Source organism: Rhinoderma darwinii, chromosome 10 (genome assembly GCF_050947455.1).
Source record: "Rhinoderma darwinii isolate aRhiDar2 chromosome 10, aRhiDar2.hap1, whole genome shotgun sequence".
Classification (NCBI taxonomy): Eukaryota; Metazoa; Chordata; class Amphibia; order Anura; family Rhinodermatidae; genus Rhinoderma; species Rhinoderma darwinii.
In genome coordinates this window covers 78,124,522-78,140,213 of record NC_134696.1, presented here as the reverse complement: position 1 = coordinate 78,140,213, position 15,692 = coordinate 78,124,522, and the positions used below count along the sequence as shown (strand labels likewise).

Genomic DNA, 15,692 nt, shown 5'->3' with positions numbered 1-15,692 from the left:
TATCCTTCGGAGCATTGGAATTGTATACTATTCTTTCACTTCTATATGGTGATATTCAACCACCTGGTGACTCCTCACTTATTCCCTTTCTTTTTATAGTCTCAGAAATTCCTGCAACAAAATCTGCTGCATGTGACTGCATCCTAAGGGCGGGTTCACACATAGCGGAATTTCACTTAAATTCCGCTGCGGACACTCCGCAGCGTTAATCCGCAGCGGAGCCGTTTCTCCATTGACTTTCACTTTAATTTAGCAGTGTTCGTTTACACGATGCGTACAATTCCGCTGCGGAGCATAGGCTGCGGAGCGGAATTTGGTGTCCGCAGCATGCTCTGTCTGTTGCGGAGCAGTGGCGGACTGGTTGCGGACTCAAGGCGGAATTTCTCCATTGACTTCAATGGAGAGTCAAAATTCCGCAATGAAGTCCGCAGATCTTATGTGTGCTGCGGAGCGTATTGTTTTTACTACCATGACATTTCTTCATTCTGGCTGGACCTATGTATTTCTAGGTCTACAGCCAGACTGAGGAAGTCAATGGGGCTCCCGTAATGACGGGAGCGTTGCTAGGAGACGTCTGTAAATAGTCACTGTCCAGGGTGCTGAAAGAGTTACGCGATCGGCAGTAACTGTTTCTGCACCCGGGACAGTGACTACCGATCTCAATATACATGTATCTGTAAAAAAATATATAAGTTCATACTTACCGAGAACTCCCTGCGTCTGTCTCCAGTCCGGCCTCCCAGGATGACGTTTCAGTGTAAGTGACGGCTGCAGCCAATCACAGGCCAAGCACAGGCTGCAGCGGTCACATGGACTGGAGCGTCATCCAGGGAGGTCGGGCCGGATGCCGAAAGAGGGACGCGTCACCAAGACAACGGGCGGTAAGTATGAATTTCTTTGACTTTCACTAGGGAAAGTGCTGTCCCTTCTCTCTATCCTGCACTGAATAGGGAGAAGAGAAGCACTTTTCCTGCAGTCCGCAGCGGCCAGTCCGCATCAATTTTCTGCACATTTTGTGCAGATCCGCTGCAGAATCTGCAACGCAGATTCTGTGCGGCATTGATGCGGACAGTTGCGGAGGAATTCCGCCATGTGTGGTCATGCCCTTATTGTATATTTTTGTAAATCCTAATATTTAATGGAAGTATCAGGAATGGCAATAGATATACATCGTTCAGCCATAATATTGAAACCAACTTCCTAATATTGTGTAGGTCGCCCTTATGGCGCCAAAACAGCTGTGACCCATCCAGGCATAGGCTCCACAAGACATTTGAATGTGCCCTGTAGTATCTGACACATTAAGTCCTGTAAAGGCCCATTTACACCAGCCGATAATCGACTGGTGCAGCGAGCGCCAATCAACGAGACATCGTTGATCGGCGCTCGTTTGCTCCTGTGACACGGAGCTATGGATGGGGACGGGCAGTCGTTACTCCGATTGATTGTCCCCATACATTATTATCATGTCGGCCGGGAGATGTGCTGCCGACAACAATAATATTTTCCTTTTTTTTAAACGATACGATCAGCAGATGATTGAGTGTTTGCTCGTTCATCTGCTGATCGCTGCCCTGTTATATAAATGTTTCTCTGCCCGATAATCGCCTAGTGTAAAACCCCCTTAAGATATTAATTGGAGCCCCATGGATGATGCTTGTTTTTTCAGCACATCCCACAGATGCTCAATCAGATTGAGAGCTGGGGAATTTGGAGGCCAATTTGACACCTTGAACTCTTTGCCAAAGTCCAAATAGAGCAAGATAGGAGCTGCACAGCAAGAAGAGTAATGGGTGCTGGACCTCAAGGATCTGGACCATGGATCCCACCAGACAAAGTCATGCAAAGTTCCCGGAGTTTATCCAGAAGAAAGAGAGGCAGCACACCATCATAAGGGTATGTTCACACAACTTATTTTCGGCCGTTATTCAGGCCATAAACATTGGAAGCAGAACACCTCCAAACGTTTTTTGCTAAGCATTTGAACATAGCCTCAGTATGAAGTAAAGGTGTTTATTCACCTAGTTCAAGAGGCAACATTTCACCTTCTCAATGAAAGCATTATCCAGCCCTTAATAATGCTTTCATTGAGAAGGTGAAACATCGCCTCGCACTAGGTGAATAAACACCTTTATTTCATACTTATGCTGGTGTGCTGCCTCTCTTTCTTCTGGATACTCTCCGGGGAACTTTGCATGACTTTGAACTCTTTGTCATGTGTCACAAATCATTCCTGAACATTTTTTGCAGTGTGGCAGAGGAGATTATCCTGCTGAAAGAGGCCACTGCTATTAGGAAATACTATTGCTATAAAAGGGTATTCTTGGTCTCCAGCAATGTTTAGATAGGTTGTACGTGTTCAGTGGCGTAACTACCGCCATAGCAGCAGTAGCGGCTGCTACGGGGCCCGCGGCATGAGGGGGCCCGTGTCACCCGCCGGCACGGGCCCCCACCATGGCCGGAGGCTCCGCTAGCTGCCGCTGTGGCTACTACAGCGCGACGCCACTAAACACTATGGCAGAGCAGGGAGGTATCTCCCCGCTCTGCCATTAAAGGGGTTGTTCCTACAAAAGACATGTATCCCCTATCCACAGGATAGGGGATACATGTGTGATCGCTGGCAGCGATAGGGAGAACAGGGGACCGAAAGTCCCCTGAAGTTCTCCATGAGAAACCTAACCCTAATATCCCACCCCTTGAGAGGTGCCATTATAACGAAGTAATCAACGTCATTCACTTCATCTGTCAGTGGTGTTAATGTTATGTCTGATTGATGAGTATCTATATGATGGATGGACAGATAGATGTATGCTGTATGCGATGCTGATGTGCAGTCAGCGTACTGAGGTCAGTAGGAGATCTGGCAAGTACTTTTAAAGAGGAAGGAATATTTGTAAAGTTCACTGGGTATAAATGTAAATCTGATGCAATATAAATTACTGGCCAGGACAATATCTGAAAATATGTGACGATATTAGTGAAGCTTTATGATAAATAGACAGACAGAGAGATACATAATTTATTTATTTATTCATCGGTAGATAGATAGATAGATAGATAGATAGATAGATAGATAGATAGATAGATAGATAGATAGATAGATAGATAGATAGATAGACAGACAGACAGACAGACAGACAGACAGACAGACAGACAGATAGATAGATAGATAGATAGATAGATAGATAGATAGATAGATAGATAGATAGATAGATAGATAGATAGATAGATAAAAAAATAGCATCCAGCAGCACAGGCTTAAATGAAAGGGGGTGCAAGCCTTAGGGAACTGACCACTGTCCCTCTAGACAAAAAGCAGTAAATAGGCAGCACATATAAAGGCTTTTAGTGAAAAAAGTGGGTGCTTTATTGACCCCAAAAGTGAGACGTTACGATTCACACAACTTGAGTCTTTCTCAAGATAGATATGAGATAGATAGATAGATAGATAGATAGATAGATAGATAGATAGATAGATAGATAGATAGATAGATAGATAGATAGATAGATAGATAGATAGATAGATAGATAGATAGATAGAAAATCTACCGTCATGAACTTAAGTCGCGAATGGTAAGAAGTGTGGTGGTGTCAAGCAGTGAGAATGAAATTAATTTCGTAGCATTAGAAGCGTTCCTCATATTCTTAATATCTGTGATGTTTCTCATATTCTGAGTATCTGTTCCTAACAATGAGAAAAGTCATTTTACTATAAACATAGCTGCTTTGCTATGTAATTTCAAGGATTGTTATGACTAGATATAGCGTGCACACATAATTCTGAGAATTGTTATGAAAATTGCTAATATTGTTGAATCATTCACAATTAAATTTTTAACACTTATACTAGGGAAATATTGGATATTACGAAGGTTAAAATGCTTTGAGGAATGCACTTTAGCGTCAAGTGATTTATTATTAATATCGAAACCATGTGTATATTTAAATGTAAAACGCTCAATATAAACAATAAACTATAGAGCAGAAATACGGACATATTTACAGCTCACGCTGACCCAGGTACTGAGCCTGGATACGCCCCCATTAAAGGGCCATTTACATTTGCCAATTATCACCATGATTCACTTGTTTGATTCTGATCAATTGTAATGATAATAGGTGATTGTTAATAAAGGAGATCAATATTAAAAACATAGTTCATTGTTGATCATCAATTGTGATGTAGTAAATATAATTCTTATCAGTGGCACGATTGATAAATGTAAATGCTTCTCATTGAGATTTACACATGACCTTGCTGCCTGGTGTTTAATGGTGTGGACTGTGTTTCCCAAGACTCATAAGCTCTATTAGGAAATGCAGGGTACACTACACTGTACCAGAATCTGGAATCTATGTTCGTAAATTAGTGCTACCCTCACATAATAATTCATACAGGGACTAAATATTACCACCATACAGTGACAGAATAATACCACTGCCATACATTGACTAAATAATATGGTCATACATTGACTAAAAACTACTATACATTGATTAAATAATACTGTCGTATCGTGACTAAATAATACCAACATTTTGTAATTGAATAATACCACCCTAGGGAGAAGGAATAACCCACCATACCTTGACTTGATAATACCATCATAAAGTGCATAAATAATATCAACATACAGTGACTAGATAATACCACCATACAATGAATAAATAACACCAACATACAGTTACAAAATAGCACCACCATACCGTGAATGGATATTACCACCGTACCGTGACTGAACAATACCAGCATACTGTGACTGGATAACAACAAGATATCCTGACTGAACAATACCACTATACCATGAATGAATAATACCACCAAACTGTGGCTGGATAATATCACCATACAGGGAATAAAGAATATCAACATGCCGTGACTGAATAATACCACCATACAATGGATAAATAGCATCAACATACAGTGACTATATAGCACCACCATACCGTGAATGAATATTACCACCATACCGTGACTGAACAATACCACCATACTGTGACTGTATAATATTATCATACAGTGAATAAATAATACCAACATATACAGTGACTGGAAAACACCACCACAGTATTATAAATAAATAGTATTACCATACAACTACTTAATAATACCACTATACTGTGAAGTAAAAATACCACAGAACCGTAACTGGATAACACCCCACACTGTAACTAAATAATATCACCATACCGTGACTGAATAATAATAGGATACCCTGACTGGATGACACCACCAGGATGTGACTGAATAACACCCACATACCATGACTGGATAAGAACAACATACTGCGGAAGGATAACACCACAATATCGTGACTAAATAAAACCCACAATACCGTAACTGAATAACACCCACATACCGTCATACCGATAACACCCCATATCATTACTGGATAACACCCCATACAGTGGCAGGACTGGGTTGATGTTGAGTTGGGGGTTGGTTTTATGCTGCCGTTGGGGGTGCTGTTCGTTCAGACGCAAATTCCCAAAGGAGTTGATAAGTCACTCTGTCATACTACTTAGCTCCAGGCCCAACACTGCCATGCTCCCTCCTATGTCGTGGGCTGGGGTTATCTGAGGATGTCAGTATCCCTGAGTGGTCTTATAGCAGGGAGGGTGCAGGCAGCGTCGTGAGTCCTGATACTGGAAAGCGTCAGTACGTGTGTGTGTGTGTGTGTGTGTGTGTGTGTGTGTGTGTGTGTGTGTGTGTGTGTGTGTGTGTTTGTACCTTTCCTGCGCTGTGTGTCAATCTCATGTACTGGACTCCTCTTACTGAGGGGCATGCATTTAATTTTTTCTTTTTTTTTATATGTGCCCGTGCCAACCAAGGCACTGTAGCTTACAGTGCCTGGGGCAACATAGGGCCCTTATTAGAAACTGATCCGCTATCTGGTTTCTTGTGTACACAATATGATAATTTTTCTAATCATTACTCAAGAGTAAGGCCCCATGCACACGACCGTGCCCGCAATCACGGCCCGCGATTGCGGGCATGGCTGGCCGCTGACTGACAAAGTATGGGAGCACGGCCCGCAAAATCCGAAAGAACGGACATGTTCCATAATTCCCGGAACATTTCCATGGCACTGACACCCTTCCGTAGTGCTACGGAAAGGTGTCAGTGTTCAATGAAAGTGAATGGCTCCGTTTTTGTGGACCGCAATTGCGGTCCGCAAAAATGGAGGTTTTTTGCTGTCGTGTGCATGTGGCCTAAGCCAGTTGTTTGATAAGAAATTCCATAAAAAGCAGCCCATGAAAACATTTTATGATTGTTAGTTGTTGTGAAACCCCCCCCCCCAAAAAAAAACATGAATAGCCAGTTGACTTAAAGGGGTTGTTCAGGTCTTAAAAAAAACACGACTGCTTTCTTCCTAAAACATCACCACACCTGCCATGGATTGTGTCTGGCATTGAAGTTCACAAGAGAAAATAAATGTGCCTAGTACTGTAAATGTGCCCACACTGTAAGCCAGTTTCCCAACCACTAACTGATAATATTAAAATGTAACTTTTATTATTATGCTATTAAGAATGTCCATAGGGACACACACGACAAACGCAACGGTTAAAATTTGTAGCCAATGTTGGTTTCGCTACACGCTCTATTTAGACTCTATCTGCACTGTTGCCAGACAGAGTGTGAAGTGATTAGATAGAAAGACGAGGCTGGACGCAGCCTGCAGGGCTTAGGAGGGAAGCCTCCATGACAGCCCTAGGAGGGAAAGGGTTAACTTCGTAGGGAAAGTTAGAGGTGGAGGAGGGACAGGGAGGAGTTAGGGGGCCGTTACGGAGCTTCCCGCTGTTTTTCTGGGAGAGCTGTTTTTCTTTTTGGGAGAGCGAGCATTTCTTAACTACTTTGCTACCATGGGTAAGGCTGCTTTTTGACTGAGATTTCCATGCACTGACAATTTCTCTTTTTCCCCCTTTACCAGCCGCAAATGTTTACAGGGTATTAGAATTAATCAGTATGGAACCCTTTTGGGTTTAAAACCGATTTGCGGTTACGTATCACAGCCTTTCTATCTTTACATATTATCCAGCATTTTCTATGTCTCGCTCGAATATAACCCATTTTTTGTACTAGATTCTTGTCTTTATATGTTTTTTAAAAGTGTTTGTCTTGTGTAATTAAATTGTTATATTCATATATATTTTAGGCTACATGCTCCAATTTTTTTGTATAGTTCATATAGTCATGGAGTTGCCTGCAGGGTAAATTATGGGGGGATGTTGGTTTAAAAAACATCACCCAGCCTCTAACAAAACTGCTTTTGGAGTTTACATATAAATTATAAAGTAACACATGTCAGATTTGAAAAAATTGGCTGTGTCCTGAAGGCCAAAACAGGCTGGGTCCTGAAGGGGTTAATATTGCTGGGTGATGGCAACAAGTTTATTAAATATTCCAGAGTACTAATGGCAGAAATATATGAGTAGTAGTGATAATGGCTTGATGAGCTCTGGAGTGTTTCTTACTATATGACTTATTAACTCTGTACTCAATGCTGCTTGTTTCAGATAAGCCTCTACCTCAGGGCCTGTCCGGAAGTCTACTTGGGATCCTCGGGGGTGTGGTGGCAGCTTTACTCATAATTACGGCAGCAGTGAGTGCATTTCTGGCGAGAAGAAAAAAGCAGAAACAGCGATCAGACACAGACAGTGATATGTGAGTGTTATACTGTACAACTGCACATTTGTGATCCCTTACAAACCCTATTCCAGAATCGTGATTTGGGTAAAATTCTGTGCTTCTTCTTTTCTCTGTTTATTTTTAAAAAAGGTAATAAAAAAAGAGCGCTGTTTCTCTACCAGTAGGAGTAGGGTGCAATATTCTCGTTTGGACACGTGACCAGTGACCTAGATACGTAGTCACGACACTACAAAATATGATCAGCACTCCAAAAACAGTGGAAGAAAGTGGATTTATTCACCACATGCGACGTTTCAGCCCTACTCAATGGGGCCTTTGCTTAAGAAAGGTCCCATTGAATATGGTTGAAACGTCCCATGTGGTGAATAAATCCACTTTTTTCCACCATTTTTGGAGTGCTATCTCGTATTTTGAAGTATTCTGTTTTATTTTGGGAATGCTGAAAGAATAGTGTCATGCAATATTTTACGTGCTGCCCTAAGCAAAGAAATCTCTATTGGATCAAGTACATTTGCATCAATGTTTTTGTTGCGTGCCGTGTGGATCTTTAAGGCTGGGTTCACACTGAGTTTTTTGCAATCTGCCTCAAAATTCCGCTTGGAATTTCAAGGCATATTTTGCTCTGCCTGCACGCTGATTTTCGCAGCGTTTTTCGACCGCGGCCATTGAACGCCACGGGCAAAAAATGCAGTGAAATACGCTCCCATTGATATCAATGGGAGGTCAGAGGCGTAAACGCCTGAAGATAGGGCATGTCCCTTTTTCCCGCGAGCCGGTTTTTCCGCTCGCGGGAAAAAAACGCCTCCGCCTCCCATTGAAATCAATAGTAGCCATTTTCGGCCGTTTTTTGGCGCGTTTTCCGACGCGGTTTCCGTGTCAATAAACGTGTCAAAAAACTCTGTGTGAACTGCCCCTAACTGTGATAGAACTATGGGAGGCAATACAAAGGCAAATGTCTCAATTGCATCAATCGGTCCCCATGCGTCGTAGAAAAATAGAACGATGATGTGTATCACAGAAGTAATTGGGGACAATATATTAAGACTGGTGTTTTATATGCCAGTCTTAATCTACAGAAAGTTTCAGTAAGACGTGCTTAATTTATTAAGAGGCGCCATCCTCTTAATAAATTAGACACATCTCTGGCTGTCCGTGTGCAGAAAATCAAATCTACTCCAGCTACTACAGTTTTTTTAGCATAAATTATAGTAAATTTGTTGAGCCATGGTGGTGCCACCACCTCCAGCTAAACCCTACCCACTTTAAAAAAAAATAAAAACTAGAAAGTCGCAAAGTTTTTGCGCAAATTGAGATTTTCCTACGCCAGAAAACTGGTGTGTAGGGCTTCGTAAATTCCCCCCATTGTCTTCTCCACAACCATATGATTTTTACCTAATCATTAGATCAAACTGGGGAAATAATACACTGCCGTCATGGAATCTGTTCTTAATGGAGCCATGACAACTATGATGCTGGAAAGTACAGAGGGAAAACTCTGATGTGAACAGAGCCTTAGCCCAAGACTGGAAGCCATGATCCATGCCTGAATCCTGCTCGATTGGTGGAGCCTCTCTGCCCTGTTCTTACCTAGGAACCTACTTGAATTCTTGTTTGCGACTACCAGTTAGATCTGCTAGGGGATGAGATTCTGTAGTCACTGAGACAAGAAGTAAGGTCATTTGATTGACAGGTGCAGATATAAGGTCATCATCTAAGGCAGAAGGAACATAACACAGGACAATTACTGCAATCATGTTAACTGCCCGGCCCTAAATGCAAAAATCTCGTCTGAGATAGCGTCCATGCGCCCGTCATGTATGGTCCCACACCCTTCCCTGCTTCATCTAGATACTACGCATGTGCCGCTATGATGTCCCGTTGTGCGCACACACAAGAACAGGACATCGATGTGCAAGTGCAGGATTTTGTGTGTGCTGGGAGGAGACGAGGAGCTGTCAATCAGAATTAAGGAGGCGGGGTGAACTTGAAAAGGCTTGAGGAATGAAGACATGACTCTTTTTGATGGAGATATGATTCTTCTATGAAGATAATGACTATTTTATGCTCATTAGCATTCGGCATGGGAACAGTAAAAAATGGAATACTAAAAGGTACAGAGCCTACTGAAAATATAATTATGGGTCACATAAAAAAGATTTATCACCTACTTCCACCAGGTATTGCTGGTTTAATAGGTGACATGCTGGTGACGGGTGCCCTGTAAGGTGAGTACATATGGCGCAGCATCTCTAACTCTTATTTCAGCCAGTGGTAGGGCTCAACAAAGCATTTCCAGAAACCATTGACCATTTTCCAGTCAAAGCTTGTGACATTTTTACCTAACGTCATGTATTTGTCAAATTAAAACCCTTTATATAAGGCCACATACATTTTGTGATAATTTTTTAACTGAAGTATTTTACAGCAGCCTCAATATGAGCTATATGTCAGTGAATGGAATTTAACATATTCTAACTCACATATTGGCTTAGTCAAATGTGTGGTTTTGTTCCAGAGTTTTTTGTTATTATACTACCTCAGGTGTTTTTGTGCCATTTACCCATTAACCATAAGGCTGGATTCACACGAGCATGTTTGGTCCGTAAAGTCCCGGACCAAACACACTGCAGGGAGCCGGGCTCCTAGCATCAAAGTTATGTACGACGCTAGGAGTCCCTGCCTCTCTGTGGAACTACTGTCCCATACTAAAAACATGATTACAGTACAGGACAGTTGTCCCGCAGCGAAGCAGGGATTCCTAGCGTCGTACATAACTATGATGCTAGGAGCCCGGCTCCCTGCAGTCTGTTCGGTCTGGGACTTGCGGCCGAAATACGTTCTGTCCATTACGGACGTAATGTGCTCGTGTGAATCCAGCCTAAAGGAAAAAAAACTGAGTGGGGCAGCTTTACTAATGTGATTGCTCTTAGACCTTGTTGTGCCTTACTGGTGCATAATGTCGCATCAAGTTTTAGACCTATTTATAAAGCAAATTCACAAAAAAAAAATTTGGTGCAAAAACACTTTTGTGAACTCCAACCAGGAGGTTGTATAAGGCCATGTTCAGACGTAATTGCCGTGAATTTGCAGTAAAATCTGCAGAGCAAAATTTGCATATTTAAAAGTTAAGGGCATGTTCAGACGTGGCGGATATCAAAGCGGACTTGATGCAGATTTCAGCCTTTGTATTGCAAAAGCTCAAATCCACAGTGAAAATTCTGCACTGTTATTTTCCGCAATGTCTAAACGAAGTTACCTAAAAAGCGATAGAAACCAAAGGACAAAAAGGCTGCTGAGGATTCTGCCAAGTCTGAACATGCCCTAAGGAAGAGAAAATTGTCTAAAATGTCTAGCAAGATGCGCCAAATTTATCATACAGTTTCAACCACTTTGATAAATTTGATGCAACTTTTGACTGCCTAGTCTAAGTTTATGCTGTCTAAACCTTACACAGCAATAGTCAGGGGAGTAGCTAAAGGCTCATGGGCCCTGGTGCAAGAATTCAACTTGGGCCCCCCTACCCCTCCCCAACACCAGAAGACCCCTCCCGCGCCTATGGACTACCACAACAGCCCCCCCAGTGTAATTCCCCCAAATAGCCGCCCCCACAGTATAATGTCCCCCATTAGCTGCCCCCATACAGTATAATGCTCCCCGTAGTTGCCCCCATACAGTATAATGCTCCCCATAGCTGCCCCCATACAGTATAATGCTTTCATAGCTACCCCCCCACAGTATAATGCTCCCATAGCTACCCCCCCCACAGTATAATGCCCCCATACAGTATAATGCCCCTCATAAATTCCCCAATACAGGATAATGCCCCCATAGCAGTCCCATACAGTATAATGCCCCTCATAGCTGCACCCACACAGTATAATGCCCCTCATAAAGTATAATGACCCAATAGCAGCCCCATACAGTATAATGCCTCCATAGCTGCCACATACAGTATAACACCCCTACAGTATAATGCCCTCCATAGCAGCCCCATACAGTATAATACCCCTCATAGCTGCCCCCACAGAGTATAATACCCTCCTTAGCTGCCCCATACAGTATAATGCCCCCATAACAGCCCCATACAGTATAATGCCCCCTTTAGCTGCCCCCACACAGTATAAAGCCCCCATAGCTGTCTCCCTACAGTGTAATGCCCCCATAGCTGCCACCATATCAGTCCCCCAGACAGTATAATGCCCCCATAGCATGCCCCATATGGTATAATGTCCCTCATAGCTGCCCAACACAGTATAATGCCCCCATAGCAGCCCCATACAGTATAATGCCCCTCATAGCTGCCACCATATCAGCCCCCCATACAGTATAATGCCCCTCATAGCTGCCACCATATTAGCCCCCTTCCTTATACAGTATAATTCCTCCATATGTGCATAATAGAAAAATAATAAAGTTACTTACCTATCCCTGTTCCCACGACGGGTGGAGGAGATCCTTCTCCATCTAAGCCCTGTGTTATGAGTGATTCGGCGCAGACAGGCGCGATGACATCACTAAATCGCGCCTGTCTGCGACAAAACACTAATAGCTCACGGCACAGTGAATGCTAGAGGAAGGAGCCGTCAGTTCCTTGCTCCAGGATTAAATTCAATTGGATCTGCGTCCTGAGGACACAAATACAGTTGGAAGCAGGACCTCGGTGAGTGGTTCGCGACCCCCCGGAGGTCTTCACATGACCCCCGAGGGGGAGTGCGACCCACAGTTTGTAATGTATTGTGTCGTGCAGTTTGTGTTTGCGGTGGAGAGAGGAGAGGGGGGCCCGTAATTGAAAGCCCCCCCTCTCCTCTCTTGACCGCAAAGACAGACAGTACAATACTACAGACAGTACAATATAACACACATACATTACGGGCCCCCTCTGCAGCTCACCTGCAGTCTTCCATGCTCTTCCGCATCGGCTCTTCCACAGTGGCTGGAACGCCCCCTCACCTGACGTCATGGTCACATGGTGCACTCAGTGTACCATGTGACTGTGACATCTAAACAAACCATGCCAGTAATCAGGAAGTGCTGGCATCATGGCACATACAAAGTTTGTATCAGCCCGCTGCGTGGCAACGGGGGGGCCTGCATGCCCCCCATGCTTGGGGGTCCGGTCGCAACTGTGACCACTGCGACCCCTATAGCTATGCCACTGGCAATAGTGTTAGCTTTAGAAGCCTCATTATCTTCTTAACTGTTTCGTCCCAGTATAACATTTTCATTTCCAATATACAATGCCATAGGAGTTCTTAAAGGGGTTGTCCGGTTTCAGCAAATTAATGTTATTTTTTTTTTTGTATAATTGAAAGTTATATAATTTTCTAATATACTAGCTGTATTATTTCCTCACAGTTTTCAAGATCTCTGCTTGTTGTTATTCAGTAGGTACATTCATTGTTAACTTCCAGTGGATACAATTCTGTCCATGATCATGTAATGGAAACACAGGTGCACGGCTCGTTACAGTTACAGTATGTGTATCAGAGATGTGTCTTCTAATGATCCCAGCACCTGTGTGTTCATCACATGACCATCATATGAAAAAGAAAGACCCCAGCGGTTGGTAGGAATTAATGACAATATATACAAAAGGCTGCTACCAGCAGAACAATTCCCTTTACACCAACTGCCAATATTCAGCATTAAGCCCCTGAACCCCTGAGGACGCTGTATAGCACAGCGAAACATGTCGGGGGGGCTCTAATACTTACATTTTAATTCAATATACGTACCTCCGTTGTCTTCCACACATGTTGAGTGTCTGACTAGCTGGACTGCAGCCAGGAGCAGCACTGTACATAATACACACATACGTGGTGCACAGTCAATTCAAATTCAAAACGGAGGTGTTGTTATTCATTTTAAACAAATTAGTGTAGTCAGTCTTTTGCTTCAAGAAGCACAATAAAACGTATTTATTTGTTTATATACTGAATATTAGCAGTTGGTGTAAAGGGAATTGTTCTGCTGGTAGCAGCCTTTTGTATATATCATCACATGACCATGTAACGATCCCAGCCCCAGTGTGTTCATCACATGACCATGTAATGACCCCAGCCCCTGTGTGTACATCACATGATTATGTAACGATCCCAGCACCTGTGTGTACATCATATGACCATAGACAGAATTGTATGCACTGGTAGTAAACAATGATTGTTAATAGTGAATAACAACAAGCGGAGATCTTGAAAACCCATGAAGAATGAAATACAGAAAGTTTATTGGAAAATTATATAACTTTGAATTATACAAAAAAATTATATTCATTTGTTGAAACTGGACAATCCCTTTAATGTATCCAAGTACATTCCATGATATATTATCTTATTAGCCTGAAAAGCGCAGGGTATATTACACACGTATTACACTGTACCACTTGTGCCAGGATGCTGTTATCAATGGCTTTTCTTTAAGTACAACATTGAGGGTCCGAGGAAAGGAGGTTTTCCAATCGTATTCATTTTTTATGGGACAAATTTCTTAATATACTACGTAACGTACTATTCCATTTCTACGTTATTTTTTTCACATCCCTGGCATTGTTCTATCACATATAATACATCATTGCTGGTCCCCAAAAGCATACTGCCAGAAGTAAACTCACTGAAGTGTATTAAAACTGCAGGATTTTAGGCCGTCATGCAGAGACATTCATTGAAATATAATTCAGCAACATTATACTGCCTATCTTTCAACATATTACTGGTATAGAAAAGGCAGCAGGAAATCAGTAATAATGTCTTAGCCATATAAATAAAGATAGAAGTTCTATAAACCACATATAGAGAACTGAAACAGAGAACAGAAAACAAGCCTTCTAGTTTTATTACCTTTACTTATATATATATATATATATATATATATATATATATATATATATATATATATATATATATATATATATACAGTGAAGGAAATAAGTATTTGATCCCTTGCTGATTTTGTAAGTTTGCCCACTGTCAAAGACATGAACAGTCTAGAATTTTTAGTCTAGGTTAATTTTACCAGTGAGAGATAGATTATCTAAAAAAAAAACACAGAAAATCACATTGTCAAAATTATATATATTTATTTGCATTGTGCACAGAGAAATAAGTATTTGATCCCTTTGGCAAACAAGACTTAATACTTGGTGGCAAAACCCTTGTTGGCAAGCACAGCAGTCAGACGTTTTTTGTAGTTGATGATGAGGTTTGCACACATATTAGATGGAATTTTGGCCCACTCCTCTTTGCAGATCATCTGTAAATCATTAAGATTTTGAGGCTGTCGCTTGGCAACTCGGATCTTCAGCTCCCTCCATAAATTCTGGGATTAAGGTATGGAGACTGGCTAGGCCACTCCATGACCTTAATGTGCTTCTTTTTTAGCCACTCCTTTATTGTCTTGGCTGTGTGTTTCGGGTCATTGTCGTACTGGAAGATCCAGCCACGAGCCATTTTTAATGTCCTGGTGGAGGGAAGGAGGTTGTCACTCAGGATTTGACGGTACATGGCTCCATCCATTCTCCCATTGATGCGGTGAAGTAGTCCTGTGCCCTTAGCAGAGAAACACCCCCAAAACATAATGTTTCCACCTCCATGCTTGACAGTGGGGACGGTGTTCTTTGGGTCATAGGCAGCATTTCTCTTCCTCCAAACACGGCGAGTTGAGTTAATGCCAAAGAGCTCAATTTTAGTCTCATCTGACCACAGCACCTTCTCCCAATCACTCTCAGAATCATCCAGATGTTCATTTGCAATCTTCAGACGGGCCTGTACATGTGCCTTCTTGAGCAAGGGGACCTTGCGGGCACTGCAGGATTTTAATCCATTACGGCGTAATGTGTTACCAATGGTTTTCTTGGTGACTGTGGTCCCAGCTGCCTTCAGATCATTAACAAGTTCCCCCCGTGTAGTTTTCGGCTGAGCTCTCACCTTCCTCAGGATCAAGTATACCCCACGAGGTGAGATTTTGCATGGAGCCCCAGATCGATGTCGATTGACAGTCATTTTGTATGTCTTCCATTTTCTTACTATTGCACCAACAGTTG

General features: G+C 42.4%; 1 protein-coding gene across 2 annotated transcripts in view; it reads left to right on the top strand.

Annotated features, from left to right (window-relative positions):
* The window catches only part of NECTIN1 (nectin cell adhesion molecule 1), a 238,333-nt gene that overhangs the window by 197,640 nt on the left and 25,001 nt on the right, over nucleotides 1-15,692 (top strand). For both annotated transcript variants that reach the window (XM_075840091.1, XM_075840094.1), the window contains exon 6: nucleotides 7,522-7,669. In XM_075840091.1, the coding sequence (XP_075696206.1) occupies nucleotides 7,522-7,669 (148 nt within the window). The remainder of the gene's footprint in view (nucleotides 1-7,521; nucleotides 7,670-15,692) is intronic.